The sequence below is a fragment of the Oncorhynchus keta genome, chromosome 27 (assembly GCF_023373465.1).
Source record: "Oncorhynchus keta strain PuntledgeMale-10-30-2019 chromosome 27, Oket_V2, whole genome shotgun sequence".
Classification (NCBI taxonomy): domain Eukaryota; kingdom Metazoa; phylum Chordata; class Actinopteri; order Salmoniformes; family Salmonidae; genus Oncorhynchus; species Oncorhynchus keta.
In genome coordinates, this window is record NC_068447.1 from 961,315 (window position 1) to 977,197 (window position 15,883).

A 15,883-nucleotide genomic window follows, 5' to 3' on the forward strand; every position below is an offset into this window, starting at 1 on the left:
ACAATTGATGGCACCCTTAAAGATTATTGTAAATAACATACCAAAATTAAACCAGGAACTACATTCCACTTATTTAAGTTTATCTAAGTTAAGGAACTACTACTTCCTGTTTCACTAGGGTAGAGGCATGCAATAGGAACTACTACTTCCTGTTTCACTAGGGTAGAGGCATGCAATAGGAACTACTACTTCCTGTTTCACTAGGGTAGAGGCATGCAATAGGAACTACTACTTCCTGTCTCACTAGGGTAGAGGCATGCAATAGGAACTACTACTTCCTGTTTCACTAGGGTAGAGGCATGCAATAGGAACTACTACTTCCTGTTTCACTAGGGTAGAGGCATGCAATAGGAACTACTACTTCCTGTTTCACTAGGGTAGAGGCATGCAATAGGAACTACTACTTCCTGTTTCACTAGGGTAGAGGCATGACTGTAAGTCGCTTTGGATAAAAGCGTCTGCTAAATGGCATATATTATTATTATTATTATTATTAGGTCCAGGGGCACCTCATACCCACGGTGAAACATGGTGGGGGGTCAGTGATGTTTTGGGGCTGTTATAATTCCAGAGGTCCAGGGGCACCTCATACCCACGGTGAAACATGGTGGGGGGTCAGTGATGTTTTGGGGCTGTTATAATTCCAGAGGTCCAGGGGCACCTCATACCCACGGTGAAACATGGTGGGGGGTCAGTGATGTTTTGGGGCTGTTATAATTCCAGAGGTCCAGGGGCACCTCATACCCACGGTGAAACATGGAGGGGGGTCAGTGATGTTTTGGGGCCGTTATAATTCCAGAGGTCCAGGGGCACCTCATACCCACGGTGAAACATGGTGGGGGGTCAGTGATGTTTTGGGGCTGTTATAATTCCAGAGGTCCAGGGGCACCTCATACCCACGGTGAAACATGGAGGGGGGTCAGTGATGTTTTGGGGCTGTTTTAATCCCAGAGGTCCAGGGGCTCTTGGTTCAGATTGATGGCATAATGAATTCCACCAGGTATCAGGCAATCTGGGCTGACAATCTGGTTGCCTCTGTCAGAAGGCTGGGACTTGGCCATTGGTGGACTTTCCAACAAGACAATGACCCAAAACATACCTCAAGATCCACAGAGAAACGGTTCTGTGACAAAATCAATGTTCTGCCATGGCCATCTCAGTCGCCGGACTTTAATCCAATAGAAAACCTGTGGGCTGAGTGGAAGAGGCCAGTTGATAAGCGAAAACCTGTGGGCTGAGTGGAAGAGGCCAGTTGATAAACACAAACCCAAGAATGTGAAGGATCTTGAAAGGATCTGCATAGAGGAATGGTCCAAAATCCCTCCAAATGTGTTCCTGAACCTTGTCAAACATTACAGGAAAAGACTCCATGCTGTTATCTATGCCAGAGGTAGTTGCACTAAGTACTAAATGAGGATTTTGATTTTTGGTTAGATAAGATTTAAAAACTGAATTATCGTATGCTTCACTGAGTTCTGGCTGAACGACAACACGGATACTATAGAGGGTGTCTTCCATGCATCGGCAGGACAGAGCAGCTACGTCTGGTAAGACGAGGAGTGTGTGTCCATTTAACAGCTCGTGTCTAATATTAAACAAGTCTCGAGGTATTGTTCGTCTGAGGTAGAGTACCTTATGATAAGCTGTAGACCACACTAACTACTAAAAGAGTTCTCATCTATATTATTCGTAGCCATCTATTTACCACCACAAACTGATGCTGGCACTAAGACCCACTCAACCAGCTGTATAAAGGCCACTCAACCAGCTGTATAAAGGCCACTCAACCAGCTGTATAAAGGCCACTCAACCAGCTGTATAAGGCCACTCAACCAGCTGTATAAAGGCCACTCAACCAGCTGTATAAAGGCCACTCAACCAGCTGTATAAAGGCCACTCAACCAGCTGTATAAAGGCCACTCAACCAGCTGTATAAAGCCACTCAACCAGCTGTATAAAGGCCACTCAACCAGCTGTATAAAGGCCACTCAACCAGCTGTATAAAGGCCACTCAACCAGCTGTATAAAGGCCACTCAACCAGCTGTATAAAGGCCACTCAACCAGCTGTATAAAGGCCACTCAACCAGCTGTATAAAGGCCACTCAACCAGCTGTATAAAGGCCACTCAACCAGCTGTATAAAGGCCACTCAACCAGCTGTATAAAGGCCACTCAACCAGCTGTATAAAGGCCACTCAACCAGCTGTATAAAGGCCACTCAACCAGCTGTATAAAGGCCACTCAACCAGCTGTATAAAGGCCAATCAACCAGCTGTATAAAGGCCACTCAACCAGCTGTATAAAGGCCACTCAACCAGCTGTATAAAGGACACTCAACCAGCTGTATAAAGGACACTCAACCAGCTGTATAAAGGACACTCAACCAGCTGTATAAAGGCCATAAGCAAACAGGAAAATGCTCATCCAGAAGCAGTGCTCCTAGTGGCCGGGAACTTTAATACAGGCAAACTTAAATCCATTTACCTCATTTCTACCAGCATGTCACATGTGCAACCAGAGGGAAAAAAAACTCTAGACCACCTTTCCTCCACACACAGAGACACATACAAAGCTCTCCCCCGCCCTCCAGCTGGAATATGTTCTGGGATTCATCCAACGGCATTGAGGAATACACCACCTCAGTAATCGGGCTTCATCAATAAGTGCATCGACAACGTCCCCCCCCACAGTGACTGTACCTACATATCCCAACCAGAAGCCATGGATTACAGGCAACATCCGTATCGAGCTAAAGGCAAGGAGAAGGGAAACTAGTCCGAATGCCTATAAGAAATCCTGCTACGCCCTCAGACGAACAATCAAACAAGCAAAGCGTCAATACAGGATTAAAGATTGAAACCTACTACACCGGCTCTGAAGCTCGTCGGATGTGGCTTGAAACCTACTACAAAGGGAAACCCAGAGACAAGCTGTCCAGTGAAGCCACCAGACAAGCTAAATGTCTTTATGCTTGCTTTGAGGCAAGCGACAATGAAGCATGTATGAGAGCACCAGCTGTACCAGACGACTGTGTGATAACGCTCTTGGTAGCCGATGTGAGCAAGACCTTGAAACAGGTTTCCAGGACGTGTACTCAAAGCATTTGCAACTGTCAAGTGTCTTCACTGACATGTTCAACCTCTCCCTGACTGAGTCTGTAATACCAACATGTTTCAAGCAGACCACCATAGTCCCTGTGCCCAAGAGAGCCAAGGTAACCTGCCTAAATGATTACGACCCCGTAGCACTCACGTCGGTAGCCAAGAAGTGCTTTGAAAGGCTGGTCGTGGCTCACATTAACACCATTATCCCAGAAACCCTAGACCCACTCCAATTCACATACCAACCCAACCGATCCACAGATGATGCAATCTCTATCACACTCCACACTGCCCTTTCCCACCTGGACAGAAGGAACACCTATGTGAGAATGCTGTTTATTGACTACAGCTCAGCGTTCAACACCATAGTGCCCTCAAAGCTCATCACTAAGCTAAGGACCCTGGGACTAAACACCTCCCTCTGCAACTGGATCCTGGACTTCCTGACGGGCCGCCCCCAGGTGGCAAGGGTAGGTAACAACACATCCACCACGCTGATCCTCAACACGGGGGCCCCTACAGGTGATAAGGGTAGGTAACAACACATCCACCATGCTGATCCTCAACACAGGGGCCCCTCAGGTGGTAAGGGTAGGTAACAACACATCCACCATGCTGATCCTCAACACAGGGGCCCCTCAGGTGGTAAGGGTAGGTAACAACACATCCACCACGCTGATCCTCAACACAGGGGCCCCTCGGGTGGTAAGGTTAGGTAACAACACATCCACCACGCTGATCCTCAACACAGGGGCCCCTCAGGTGGTAAGGGTAGGTAACAACACATCCACCATGCTGATCCTCAACACAGGGGCCCCTCAGGTGGTAAGGGTAGGTAACAATACATCTACCACGCTGATCCTCAACACAGGGGCCCCTCAGAGGTGATTGCTCAGTCCCCTCCTGTACTCCCTGTTCACTCATGACTGCAAGGCCAGGCACGACTCCAACACCATCAGTAAGTTTGCTGATAACGCAACAGTGTTAAGCTTGATTACTGTAAACGATGAGACAGCCAGAGACCTGGCTATGTGGTATCAGGACAACAACCTCTCCCTCAACGTGACCAAGACAAAGGAGATGATCGTGTGTGTTCCTCTGTTCAGTAGGTGTGTGTGTGTTCCTCTGTTCAGTAGGTGTGTGTGTGTTCAGTAGGTGTGTGTGTGTTCCTCTGTTCAGTAGGTGTGTGTGTGCGTTCAGTAGGTGTGTGTGTGTGTGTTCCTCTGTTCAGTAGGTGTGTGTGTGTGTGTTCCTCTGTTCAGTAGGTGTGTGTGTGTGTGTGTTCCTCTGTTCAGTAGGTGTGTGTGTGTTCCTCTGTTCAGTAGGTGTGTGTGTGTTGTGTGTTCCTCTGTTCAGTAGGTGTGTGTGTGAGTGTGTGTGTTCCTCTGTTCAGTAGGTGTGTGTGTGAGTGTGTGTGTTCCTCTGTTCAGTAGGTGTGTGTGTGTGTTCCTCTGTTCAGTAGGTGTGTGTGTGTGTTCCTCTGTTCAGTAGGTGTGTGTGTGTGTTCCTCTGTTCAGTAGGTGTGTGTGTGTTCCTCTGTTCAGTAGGTGTGTGTGTGTGTGTGTGTGTTCCTCTGTTCAGTAGGTGTGTGTGTGTGTTCCTCTGTTCAGTAGGTGTGTGTGTGTGTTCCTCTGTTCAGTAGGTGTGTGTGTGTGTGTTCCTCTGTTCAGTAGGTGTGTGTGTGTGTGTTCCTCTGTTCAGTAGGTGTGTGTGTGTTCCTCTGTTCAGTAGGTGTGTGTGTGTGTTCCTCTGTTCAGTAGGTGTGTGTGTGTGTGTTCCTCTGTTCAGTAGGTGTGTGTGTGTGTTCCTCTGTTCAGTAGGAGGTGTGTGTGTGTGTGTTCCTCTGTTCAGTAGGAGGTGTGTGTGTGTGTGTTCCTCTGTTCAGTAGGAGGTGTCCTCTGTTCAGTAGGAGGTGTGTGTGTGTGTGTTCCTCTGTTCAGTAGGTGTGTGTGTGTGTGTGTGTGTTCCTCTGTTCAGTGGGAGGTGTGTGTGTGTTCCTCTGTTCAGTGAGAGGTGTGTGTGTGTTCCTCTGTTCAGTGAGAGGTGTGTGTGTGTTACTCTGTTCAGTAGGTGTGTGTGTGTTACTCTGTTCAGGAGGTGTGTGTGTGTTACTCTGTTCAGGAGGTGTGTGTGTGTTACTCTGTTCAGTAGGTGTGTGTGTGTATGTTTACTCTGTTCAGTAGGTGTGTGTGTGTGTGTTTTTACTCTGTTCAGTAGGTGTGTGTGTGTGTGTGTGTTTACTCTGTTCAGTGGGAGGTGTGTGTGTGTTACTCTGTTCAGTAGAGATGTGTGTGTGTTTACTCTGTTCAGTGGGAGGTGTGTGTGTGTGTTCCTCTGTTCAGTGAGAGGTGTGTGTGTGTTCCTCTGTTCAGTAGGAGGTGTGTGTGTGTTACTCTGTTCAGTAGGAGGTGTGTGTGTGTTACTCTGTTCAGTAGGTGTGTGTGTGTTACTCTGTTCAGTAGGAGGTGTGTGTGTGTTACTCTGTTCAGTAGGAGGTGTGTGTGTGTTACTCTGTTCAGGAGGTGTGTGTGTGTTACTCTGTTCAGTAGGTGGTGTGTGTGTGTGTTTACTCTGTTCAGTGAGGTGTGTGTGTGTTTTACTCTGTTCAGTGAGGTGTGTGTGTGTTACTCTGTTCAGTGGGAGGTGTGTGTGTGTTTACTCTGTTCAGTGGGAGGTGTGTGTGTGTGTTTACTCTGTTCAGTGGGAGGTGTGTGTGTTTACTCTGTTCAGTGGGAGGTGTGTGTGTGTTACTCTGTTCAGGAGGTGTGTGTGTTTTACTCTGTTCAGTAGGTGTGTGTGTGTTTACTCTGTTCAGTGGGTGTGTGTGTGTGTGTTTACTCTGTTCAGTGGGAGGTGTGTGTGTGTTTACTCTGTTCAGTGGGAGGTGTGTGTGTGTTTACTCTGTTCAGTGGGAGGTGTGTGTGTTTACTCTGTTCAGTGGGAGGTGTGTGTGTGTGTTTACTCTGTTCAGTGGGAGGTGTGTGTGTTTACTCTGTTCAGTGGGAGGTGTGTGTGTTTACTCTGTTCAGTGGGAGGTGTGTGTGTTTACTCTGTTCAGTGGGAGGTGTGTGTGTGTGTTTACTCTGTTCAGTGGGAGGTGTTCCTGCCAGTAGTTGATAAGAGACGTTCAGTGGCAGGTAGCCTCCCTTGTCTATCCACGATACATCGCTGGAGAAAGTCTGGACCTGCCACTCCTCCACCCACTGAAACACACACACACACACACACACACACACACACACACACACACACACACACACACACACACACACACACACACACACACGTTTATGAGTTAATGCACGGAGCAGCAAGAACAGCAACACAATGATTTTCTGTAGTGAAAGGAGAGCATGTATGGCAGGGCCGTCAGGTTCAGCAGCATTCAGCCTTCCTGGTAGACAACAGCTTGGCTTGGAGCCCATCAGTTAGTCAGCCTGCCATAAACGTGTTTAATTATTATACACAACCATACAAACGTTTCGGCTTACTTAGAAATGTCCTTGTTTTTGGAATGAAAAGCACAATTTTTGTCCATTTAAAATAACATCAGAAATACAGTGTAGACATTGTTAATGTTGTAAATGACAATTGTAGCTGGAAACGGCAGATTTTTAATGTAATATCTACATAGGAGAACAGAGGCCCATTATCAGCAACCATCACTCCTGTGTTCCAGTGACACATTGTGTTAGCTAATCCAAGTTTATCATTTTAAAAGGCTAACTAATCATTAGATCATTTTGCAACTATGTTAGCACAGCTGAAAACTGTCATTCTGATTAAAGAAGCAATAAAACTGGCCTTTAGACAAGTTGAGGATCTGGAGCAACAGCATTTGTGGGTTCGATTACAGGCTCAAAATGGCAGGTACTATTGTTGTTAAAAAACAAGCACATTTCTAAGTAACCCCAAACTTTTGATAGGTAGTGGATATACATAACCTTGAGTTAAGGTTCTTGTTTTAACTGTGCTATACAAACAGTTTATTTACAGTATTATTATCACCCAGCCTTCGTCTGAACACACACACACACACACACACACACACACACACACACACACACACACACACACACACACACACACACACACACACACACACACACACAGATTCAATCCATCTCAACCTGACCCTCAATGTGTCTTTGCAAATGGCTGCCACTGCCAACTTGTGATTGTGTGTGTGTGTGTGTCTGTGTGTCTGTGTGTGTGTGTGTGTGTGTACTGCTTCTGAGGTCCAGAGGGAGACTGAAGTAAAGGATGGCGAGGAGGAGGAAGACTGCTCCCATGGTAACGCATAGGTCCACCGCCAGCACATCAGGCAATTATTCAGCAGGTGTTTGCAGACAGGTAGAAGTGAGACAGGAGACAGGTAGAAAAGAGACAGGGAGTAGTAGTGTCTGACAGTCTGTGTGTAGTGTGTGTGTACTGTGTGTGTGTGTGTGTGTGTGTGGTGTGTGTGTGTGTGTGGACAGGCAGTGGAGAGTGACGTGACAGGCAGTGGAGAGAGACGGACAGGCAGTGTGTGTGTGTGTGTGTCTGTGAGTATGTGACTGGACTGGCAGTCTGTCTGAGATGTGTCTGTGTGTGTGTGTGTGTGTGTGTGTGTATGATTGTGTGTGTGTCTGTGTGTATGTGTCAGGCTGTGTGTCTGAGTGTATGTGTCTGTGTGTGTGTGTGTGTGTGTGTGTGTATGTGATTGTGACAGGCAGTCAGAGGGAGAGAAGTAAAGGATGGCGAGGGAGGAGACTGATGAGACGCTCTTCTTATAGGTCCAGTAGACACAGTCAGCACATCAGGCAATTATTCAGCAGGTGTTTGCAGACAGGTAGAAGTGAGACAGGAGACAGGCAGTGGAGAGAGACGGACAGGCAGGGGAGAGAGACGGACAGGCAGGGGAGAGAGACGGACAGGCAGGGGAGAGAGACGGACAGGCAGTGGAGAGAGACGGACAGGCAGGGAGAGAGACGGACAGGCAGGGGAGAGAGACGGACAGGCAGGTGAGAGAGACGGACAGGCAGGTGAGAGAGACGGACAGGCAGTGGAGAAACGGACAGGCAGGGGAGAGAGACGGACAGGCAGTGGAGAGAGACGGACAGGCAGTGGAGAGAGACGGACAGGCAGGTGAGAGAGACGGACAGGCAGGTGAGAGACAGACAGGAGAGGCAGGCAGAGAGAGACGGACAGGCAGTAGAGAGAGACGGACAGGCAGTAGAGAGAGACGGACAGGCAGTGAGAGAGACGGACAGGCAGTGGAGAGAGACGGACAAGCAGTAGAGAGACGGACAGGCAGTAGAGAGACGGACAGGCAGTGGAGAGAGACGGACAGGCAGTGGAGAGAAAACGGACAGGCAGTGGAGAAACGGACAGGCAGTAGAGAGAGACAGACAAACAGTAGAAAACAGACAAACAATAGAAAACGGACAGGCAGTAGAAAACAGACAAACAATAGAGAGAACAGACAAACAGTAAAAAACAAGCAATGAAAACAGACAAGCAATAGAGAGAAACAGACAGGCAGTAGAAAACAGACAAACAGTAGAAAACAGACAAACAATAGACAGACAAACAATAGAGAAAACAGACAAACAATAAAGAAAACGACAAGCAATAGAAACAGACAGGCAGTAGAAAACGGACAAACAGTAAGAGAGAAACGGACAGGCAGTAGAGAGACGGACAGACAAAGAGACAGACAGGCAGGGGAGAAACGGACAAACAGGGAGAAACGGACAGGCAGGGAGAGAGACGGACAGGCAGTGGAGAGAGACGGACAGGCAGTAGAAGAGAACGGACAGGCAGTAGAGAGACGGACAGGCAGGGGAGACAGACGGACAGGCAGGGGAGAGACGGACAAACAGGGAAAACGGACAGGCAGGGGAGAGAAAACGGACAGGCAGGAAGAACGGACAAACAGGAGAACAGACAAAACACAAGGACAGGGGAGAAGAAAACAGACAAACAGTGGAAGAAAACGGACAAAGTGGAGAAAACAGACAGGCAGTAAAGAGAAACGGACAGGCAGTGGAGAGAGAACAGACAAACAGTGGAGAAAACAGACAAACAGGAGAAAGACGGACAAACAGGGAGAAAACAGACAAACAGGAAGAAACGGACAGGCAGGGGAGAGAGACGGACAGGCAGGGAGAGAACGGACAGGCAGGGAGAGGACGGACAGGCAGGGGAGAGAGAAGACGGACAGGCAGGGGAGAGACGGACAAACAGGGGGGAGAAACGGACAGGCAGGGGAGAGAGACGGACAGGCAGGGAGAGAGACGGACAGGCAGGAGAAACGGACAGGCAGGAAAGACGGACAGGCAGGGGAGAGACGGACAGGCAGGGGGAGAGAGAAACGGACAGGCAGTGGAGAGACGGACAGGCAGAGAGAAGAGAGACAGACAGGCAGTAGAAAGAGACAAGCAGTAGAAAACGGACAGGCAGAGACAAGAAAGACAGACAAGAGAGAGACGGACAGGCAAACAAGAAAAACAGACAGGCAGAGAGAAACGGACATGCAGGGGAGAGAGACGGACAGGCAGGGGAGAGAGACGGACAGGCAGGGGAGACGGACAGGCAGTGGAGAGACGGACAGGCAGTAGAGAAACGGACAGGCAGGAGAAGAAACGGACAAACAGACAGAAAGACAGACAGGCAGTGGAGAAAACGGACAGGCAGGGGAAACGGACAGGCAGGAGAGAGAAACGGACAAACAGGGGAGAAAGACGGACAGGCAGGGAGGAAACGGACAAACAGGGGAAAACGGACAGGCAGGAGAGACGACAAACAGGGAAACGACAGGCAGGAAGACGGACAGGCAGGGAGAAGACGGACAGGCAGGAAAGACGGACAGGCAGGGAGAGAAACGGACAGGCAGGGAAAACAGACAGGCAGGAGAAAACGGACAGGCAGGGGAGAGAGACAGACAGGCAGTAGAGAAAACGGACAGGCAGTAGAGAGACAGACAGCAGTGGAGAGAGACGGACAGGCAGTAAAAACAGAAAACAGATGAACGGACAGGCAGTGGAGAAAAAACGGACAGGCAGTGGAGAAAACGGACAGGCAGTAGAGAAACAGACAAACAGTAGAGAAGACGGACAGGCAGTGGAGAAAACGGACAGGCAGTGGAGAAAACGGACAGGCAGTGGAGAAACGGACAGGCAGTGGAGAAACGGACAGGCAGTGGAGAGACAACGGACAGACAGTAGAGAAAACGGACAGGCAGTAGAGAAGACGGACAGGCAGTAGAGAGACGAGACAGGCAGAGACGGACAGGCAGTAGAGAGACGGACAGGCAGTGGAGAGAGACGGACAGGCAGGGGAGAACGACAGGCAGGAAGAGAGACGGACAGGCAGGAGAGAGACGGACAGGCAGGGGAGAGACGGACAGGCAGGGAGAACGGACAGGCAGGGAGACGGACAGGCAGGGGAGAGAGACGGACAGGCAGTAGAAAACGGACAGGCAGGAGAAAGACGGACAGGCAGTAGAGAAGACGGACAGGCAGTAGAGAGAGACGGACAGGCAGGAGAGAGAGACGGACAAACAGGAGAGAGAGACGGACAAACAGGAGAGAGACAAACAATACAGGCAGGAGAAAACGGACAAGGCAGGAGAGAAGACGGACAAGCAGGAGAAAACAGACAAACAGGAGAGAAAACAGACAAACAGAGAAAACAGACAAACAGGCAGAAAGAAAACGGACAAACAGTAGAAGAGACGGACAGGAAAACAGACAAACAGGAGATAAAAACAGACAAACAGGAAGAAAACAGACAAACAGGAAGAAAGACGGACAGGCAGAGAGAGACAGACAAACAGGAGAAACGGACAGGCAGTAGAGAGAGACGGACAGGCAGTAGAGAGACAGACAGGCAGTAGAGAGAGAGACAGACAGGCAGTGGGACAGACAAACAGTGACAGACAGACAGAGCAGGCAGACAAGCAGTAGAAAACGGACAAACACAAGAGAAAACAGACAAGCAATAGAAAAAACAGACAAACAGTAGAAAAGACGGACAAACAGTAGAGAGAACGGACAAACAGTAGAGAAAACAGGACAAACAGTGAGAAACAGACAAGCAATAGAAAACGGACAAACAGTAGAGAAACGGACAAGCAGTAGAGAGAGACAGACAGGCAATGAGAGAACAGACAGGCAGTAGAGAAGACAGACAAACAGTAGAGAGAGACAGACAGGCAGTAGAAGAAAACAGACAAGCAGTAGAGACGGACAGGCAGTAGAAAGACGGACAAACAGTAGAGACGGACAGGCAGTGGAGAGAGACGGACAAACAGGGAGAGAGACGGACAGGCAGGGGAGAGAGACGGACAGGCAGGGAAGAGACGGACAGGCAGGGGAGAAGACGGACAGGCAGGGAGAGAGACGGACAGGCAGGGAGAGAGACGGACAGGCAGGAGAAGACGGACAGGCAGTAGAGAGACGGACAGGCAGGAGAGAGAGACGGACAGGCAGGGAGAGAGACGGACAGGCAGGGAAGAGACGGACAGGCAGGGAGAGAGACGGACAGGCAGGGAGAGAGACGGACAGGCAGGGAGAGAGACGGACAGGCAGGGAGAGAGACGGACAGGCAGGAGAGAGAGACGGACAGGCAGTGGAGAGAACGGACAGGCAGTAGAGAACAGACAGACAGCAGTAGAGAGAGACGGACAGGCAGTAGAGAGAGAGACAGACAGGCAGTAGAGAGAGACGGACAGGCAGTAGAGAGAGACGGACAGGCAGGGAGAGAGACGGACAGGCAGTAGAGAGACGGACAGGCAGTAGAGAGAGACGGACAGGCAGTGGAGAGAGACGGACAGGCAGGAGAGAGAGACGGACAGGCAGTGGAGAGAGACGGACAGGCAGTGGAGAGAGACGGACAGGCAGTGGAGAGAGACGGACAGGCAGTAGAAAGACGGACAGGCAGTAGAGAGACGGACAGGCAGTGGAGAGAGAGACGGACAGGCAGGAGAGAGAACGGACAGGCAGGGAGAGAGACAGACAGGCAGGGGAGAGACGGACAGGCAGGGAGAGAGAACGGACAGGCAGGGAGAGAGACGGACAGGCAGTGAGAGAGACGGACAGGCAGTAGAGAGAGAGACGGACAGGCAGTGGAGAGAGAGACGGACAGGCAGGGGAGAGAGACGGACAGGCAGGGAGAGAGACGGACAGGCAGTGAGAGACGGACAGGCAGGGAGAGAGACGGACAGGCAGGGAGAGAGACGGACAGGCAGGGGAGAGAGACGGACAGGCAGGGAGAGACGGACAGGCAGGAGAGAGACGGACAGGCAGTGGAGAGAGACGGACAGGCAGTGGAGAGACGGACAGGCAGTGGAGAGAGACGGACAGGCAGTAGAGACGAACAGACAGGCAGAGAGAAAACGGACAGGCAGTAGAGAGACGGACAGGCAGTAGAGAGAGACGGACAGGCAGTAGAGAGACGGACAGGCAGTAGAGAGAGACGGACAGGCAGTAGAGAGACGGACAGGCAGTGAGAGAGACGGACAGGCAGTGGAGAGAGACGGACAGGCAGTGGGAGAGAGACGGACAGGCAGGGGAGAGAGGGAGAGAGACGGACAGGCAGGGAGAGAGACGGACAGGCAGTAGAGAGACGGACAGGCAGTAGAGAGACGGACAGGCAGTAGAGACGGACAGGCAGTGGAGAGACGGACAGGCAGTGGAGAGAGACGGACAGGCAGTGGAGAGAGACGGACAGGCAGTGGAGAGAGACGGACAGGCAGTGGAGAGAGACGGACAGGCAGTGGAGAGAGACGGACAGGCAGTGGAGAGAGACGGACAGGCAGTGGAGAGAGACGGACAGGCAGTGGAGAGAGACGGACAGGCAGTAGAGAGACGGACAGGCAGTAGAGAGAGACGGACAGGCAGTGGAGAGAGACGGACAGGCAGTGGAGAGAGACGGACAGGCAGTAGAGAGAGACGGACAGGCAGTAGAGAGAGACGGACAGGCAGTAGAGAGACGGACAGGCAGTAGAGAGACGGACAGGCAGTGGAGAGAGACGGACAGGCAGTAGAGAGAGAGCAGACAGGCAGTAGTAAGAGACGGACAGGCAGAAGAGACGGACAGGCAGTGGAGAGAGACGGACAGGCAGGGAGAGAGACGGACAGGCAGGGAGAGAACGGACAAACAGGGAGAGAGACGGACAGGCAGGGAGAGAGACAGACAGGCAGTAGAGAGAGAGACAGACAGGCAGTGAGAGAGACAGACAGGCAGTAGAGAGAGACGGACAGGCAGTAGAGAGAGAGACGGACAGGCAGTGAGAGAGAGACAGACAGGCAGTAGAGAGAGACAGACAGGCAGTAGAGAGAGAGACAGGCAGGAGAGAGACGGACAGGCAGACAGAGAGAGAGACAGACAGGCAGGAGAGAGAGACGGACAGGCAGGAGAGAGAGAGACGGACAGGCAGGAGAGAGAACGGACAGACAGAGAGACGGACAGGCAGAAGAGACGGACAGGCAGTGGAGAGAGACGGACAGGCAGGGGAGAGAGACGGACAGGCAGGGAGAGAGACGGACAGGCAGGGGAGAGAGACGGACAGGCAGGGGAGAGAGACGGACAGGCAGGGAGAGAGACGGACAGGCAGGGGAGAGAGACGGACAGGCAGGGGAGAGAGACGGACAGGCAGGGAGAGAGACGGACAGGCAGGGGAGAGAGACGGACAGGCAGGGAGAGAGACGGACAGGCAGGGAGAGAGACGGACAGGCAGTGGAGAGAGACGGACAGGCAGTGGAGAGAGACGGACAGGCAGTGGAGAGAGACGGACAGGCAGTAGAGAGAGACGGACAGGCAGTAGAGAGAGACGGACAGGCAGTAGAGAGAGACGGACAGGCAGGAGAGAGAGACGGACAGGCAGGAGAGAGAGACGGACAGGCAGGAGAGAGAGACGGACAGACAGAGAGAGAGAGACGGACAGGCAGTGAGAGAGAGACGGACAGGCAGTGGAGAGAGACGGACAGGCAGTGAGAGAGAGACGGACAGGCAGTAGAGAGAGACGGACAGGCAGTGGAGAGAGACGGACAGGCAGTGGAGAGAGACGGACAGGCAGTGGAGAGAGACGGACAGGCAGTGGAGAGAGACGGACAGGCAGTAGAGAGAGACGGACAGGCAGTAGAGAGAGAGACGGACAGGCAGTAGAGAGACGGACAGGCAGTAGAGAGACGGACAGGCAGTAGAGAGACGGACAGGCAGTAGAGAGACGGACAGGCAGTAGAGAGACGGACAGGCAGTAGAGAGACGGACAGGCAGTTCCTTACCTCGTCCCCTTTGCCACCTGCCTCCTCCATTTTTGCGGTAATGCTGTAATCAATTGGTTGTACTCTTGGTTTGAGCAGACCTTCCCAAACAATTCTGATAACTCCATGAAGGACATAACTGTACCATTCCACTTTACAATATCATTTAAAAACCAAATACCCTTTTCAAAAAGCCATAATATTTGTTCCATATTTTCAGGGGGATGAAATTTAAATTGTAGCCATATCTGCAATGCTTGTTTAAAAACAGAGATACTTTGAAAATGAAAATGAGACATGGCAATCTGCACAAAGGCAAAAAGACCACTTTTAAACAACGGATGAGCTTTTCTTAGGAATCTACTTGAGAACCATTTATGGTTCAAATAAAACATTTGAATGAGTGAAGTTTTAGAGAGAGGTTTAGTGTTTTTAGATTTAATCATCTCAACCCACTCAATTCATATTCATTATTCAGATAGGCACACTTTCCTTTTGTCTGGTTTAGCGTCCCAGATAAAGATAAATATTTTTTGCTCATATGATTTGAAAAACTAATCATCAGGAGTAGGCAGAACCATAAGTGAGTGAGTAGCCCATAAAATTGTCAGAGACTCCAGTAGCCAAGTTATAGACTGTTTTCTCTGCTACCGCACAGCTGTACCGGAGCACCAAGTCTAGGGCCAAAAGGCTCCTCAACAGCTTCTACTCCAAAGCCATTAGACTACTGAACAAGTCATACAAACCGCCACCGGACTATTTACATTGATTTTCCCATGATGTCAAGCAACGAGGCACTGAGTTTGAAGGTAAACCTTGAAATACATCCACAGGTACACCTCCAATTGACTCAAATGATGTCAATTAGCCTATCAGAAACTTCTAAAGCCATGATTTTCCAAGCTGTTTAAAGGCACAGTCAACTTAGTGTATGTGAACTTCTGACCCACTGGAATTGTGATACATTGAGTTATAAGTGAAATAATCTGTCTGTAAACAATTGTTGGAAAAATGTCAAATTGAAAATAAGAAGTTGTTCTTAAGTTTTGGAATGGATAGCAAGGAATAAGTTAGTCCTAAATATTTCCAAAACTAAAAGCATTGTATTTTTTGACAAATCATTCACTAAACCCTAAACCACAACTACATTTCGTAATGAATAATGTGGAAATTGAGCAAGTTGAGGTGACTAAACTGCTTGGAGTAACACTAGAGTGTAAACTGTCATGGTCAAAACATACTGATACAACAGTTGCTAAGATGGGGAGAAGTCTGTCTATAATAAAGCGCTGCTCTGCCTTAGCAACAATATCAACAAGGCAGGTCCTACAGGCCCTGGTTTTGTCTCACCCGTTCTACTGTTCAGTAGTTTGGTCAGGTGCCAGTTGTCTCAGAACAGGCCCTTAAATGTACACGGAGAGCTAACATTAATAACATGCATGCAAATCTCTCCTGGCTGAAAGTGGAGGAGAGATTGACTTCATCACTACTTGTATTTGTGAGAGGTATTGACATGTTGAAAGCACCAAGCTG

At 50.1% G+C, this 15,883-nt stretch overlaps 1 protein-coding gene across 1 annotated transcript in view; it reads right to left on the bottom strand.

The window, feature by feature from the left end:
* Positions 1-14,401, bottom strand: part of LOC118374748 (alpha-1,3-mannosyl-glycoprotein 4-beta-N-acetylglucosaminyltransferase C-like) — a 31,851-nt gene extending 17,450 nt beyond the window's left edge. Inside the window, exons 1-2 of the mRNA XM_052482616.1 lie at positions 14,372-14,401; positions 6,184-6,304 (exon numbers count right to left, since the gene is read on the bottom strand). Coding sequence (XP_052338576.1) covers positions 6,184-6,304; positions 14,372-14,401 — 151 coding nt within the window. The remainder of the gene's footprint in view (positions 1-6,183; positions 6,305-14,371) is intronic.
* Between the last annotated feature and the right edge of the window lie 1,482 nt (positions 14,402-15,883).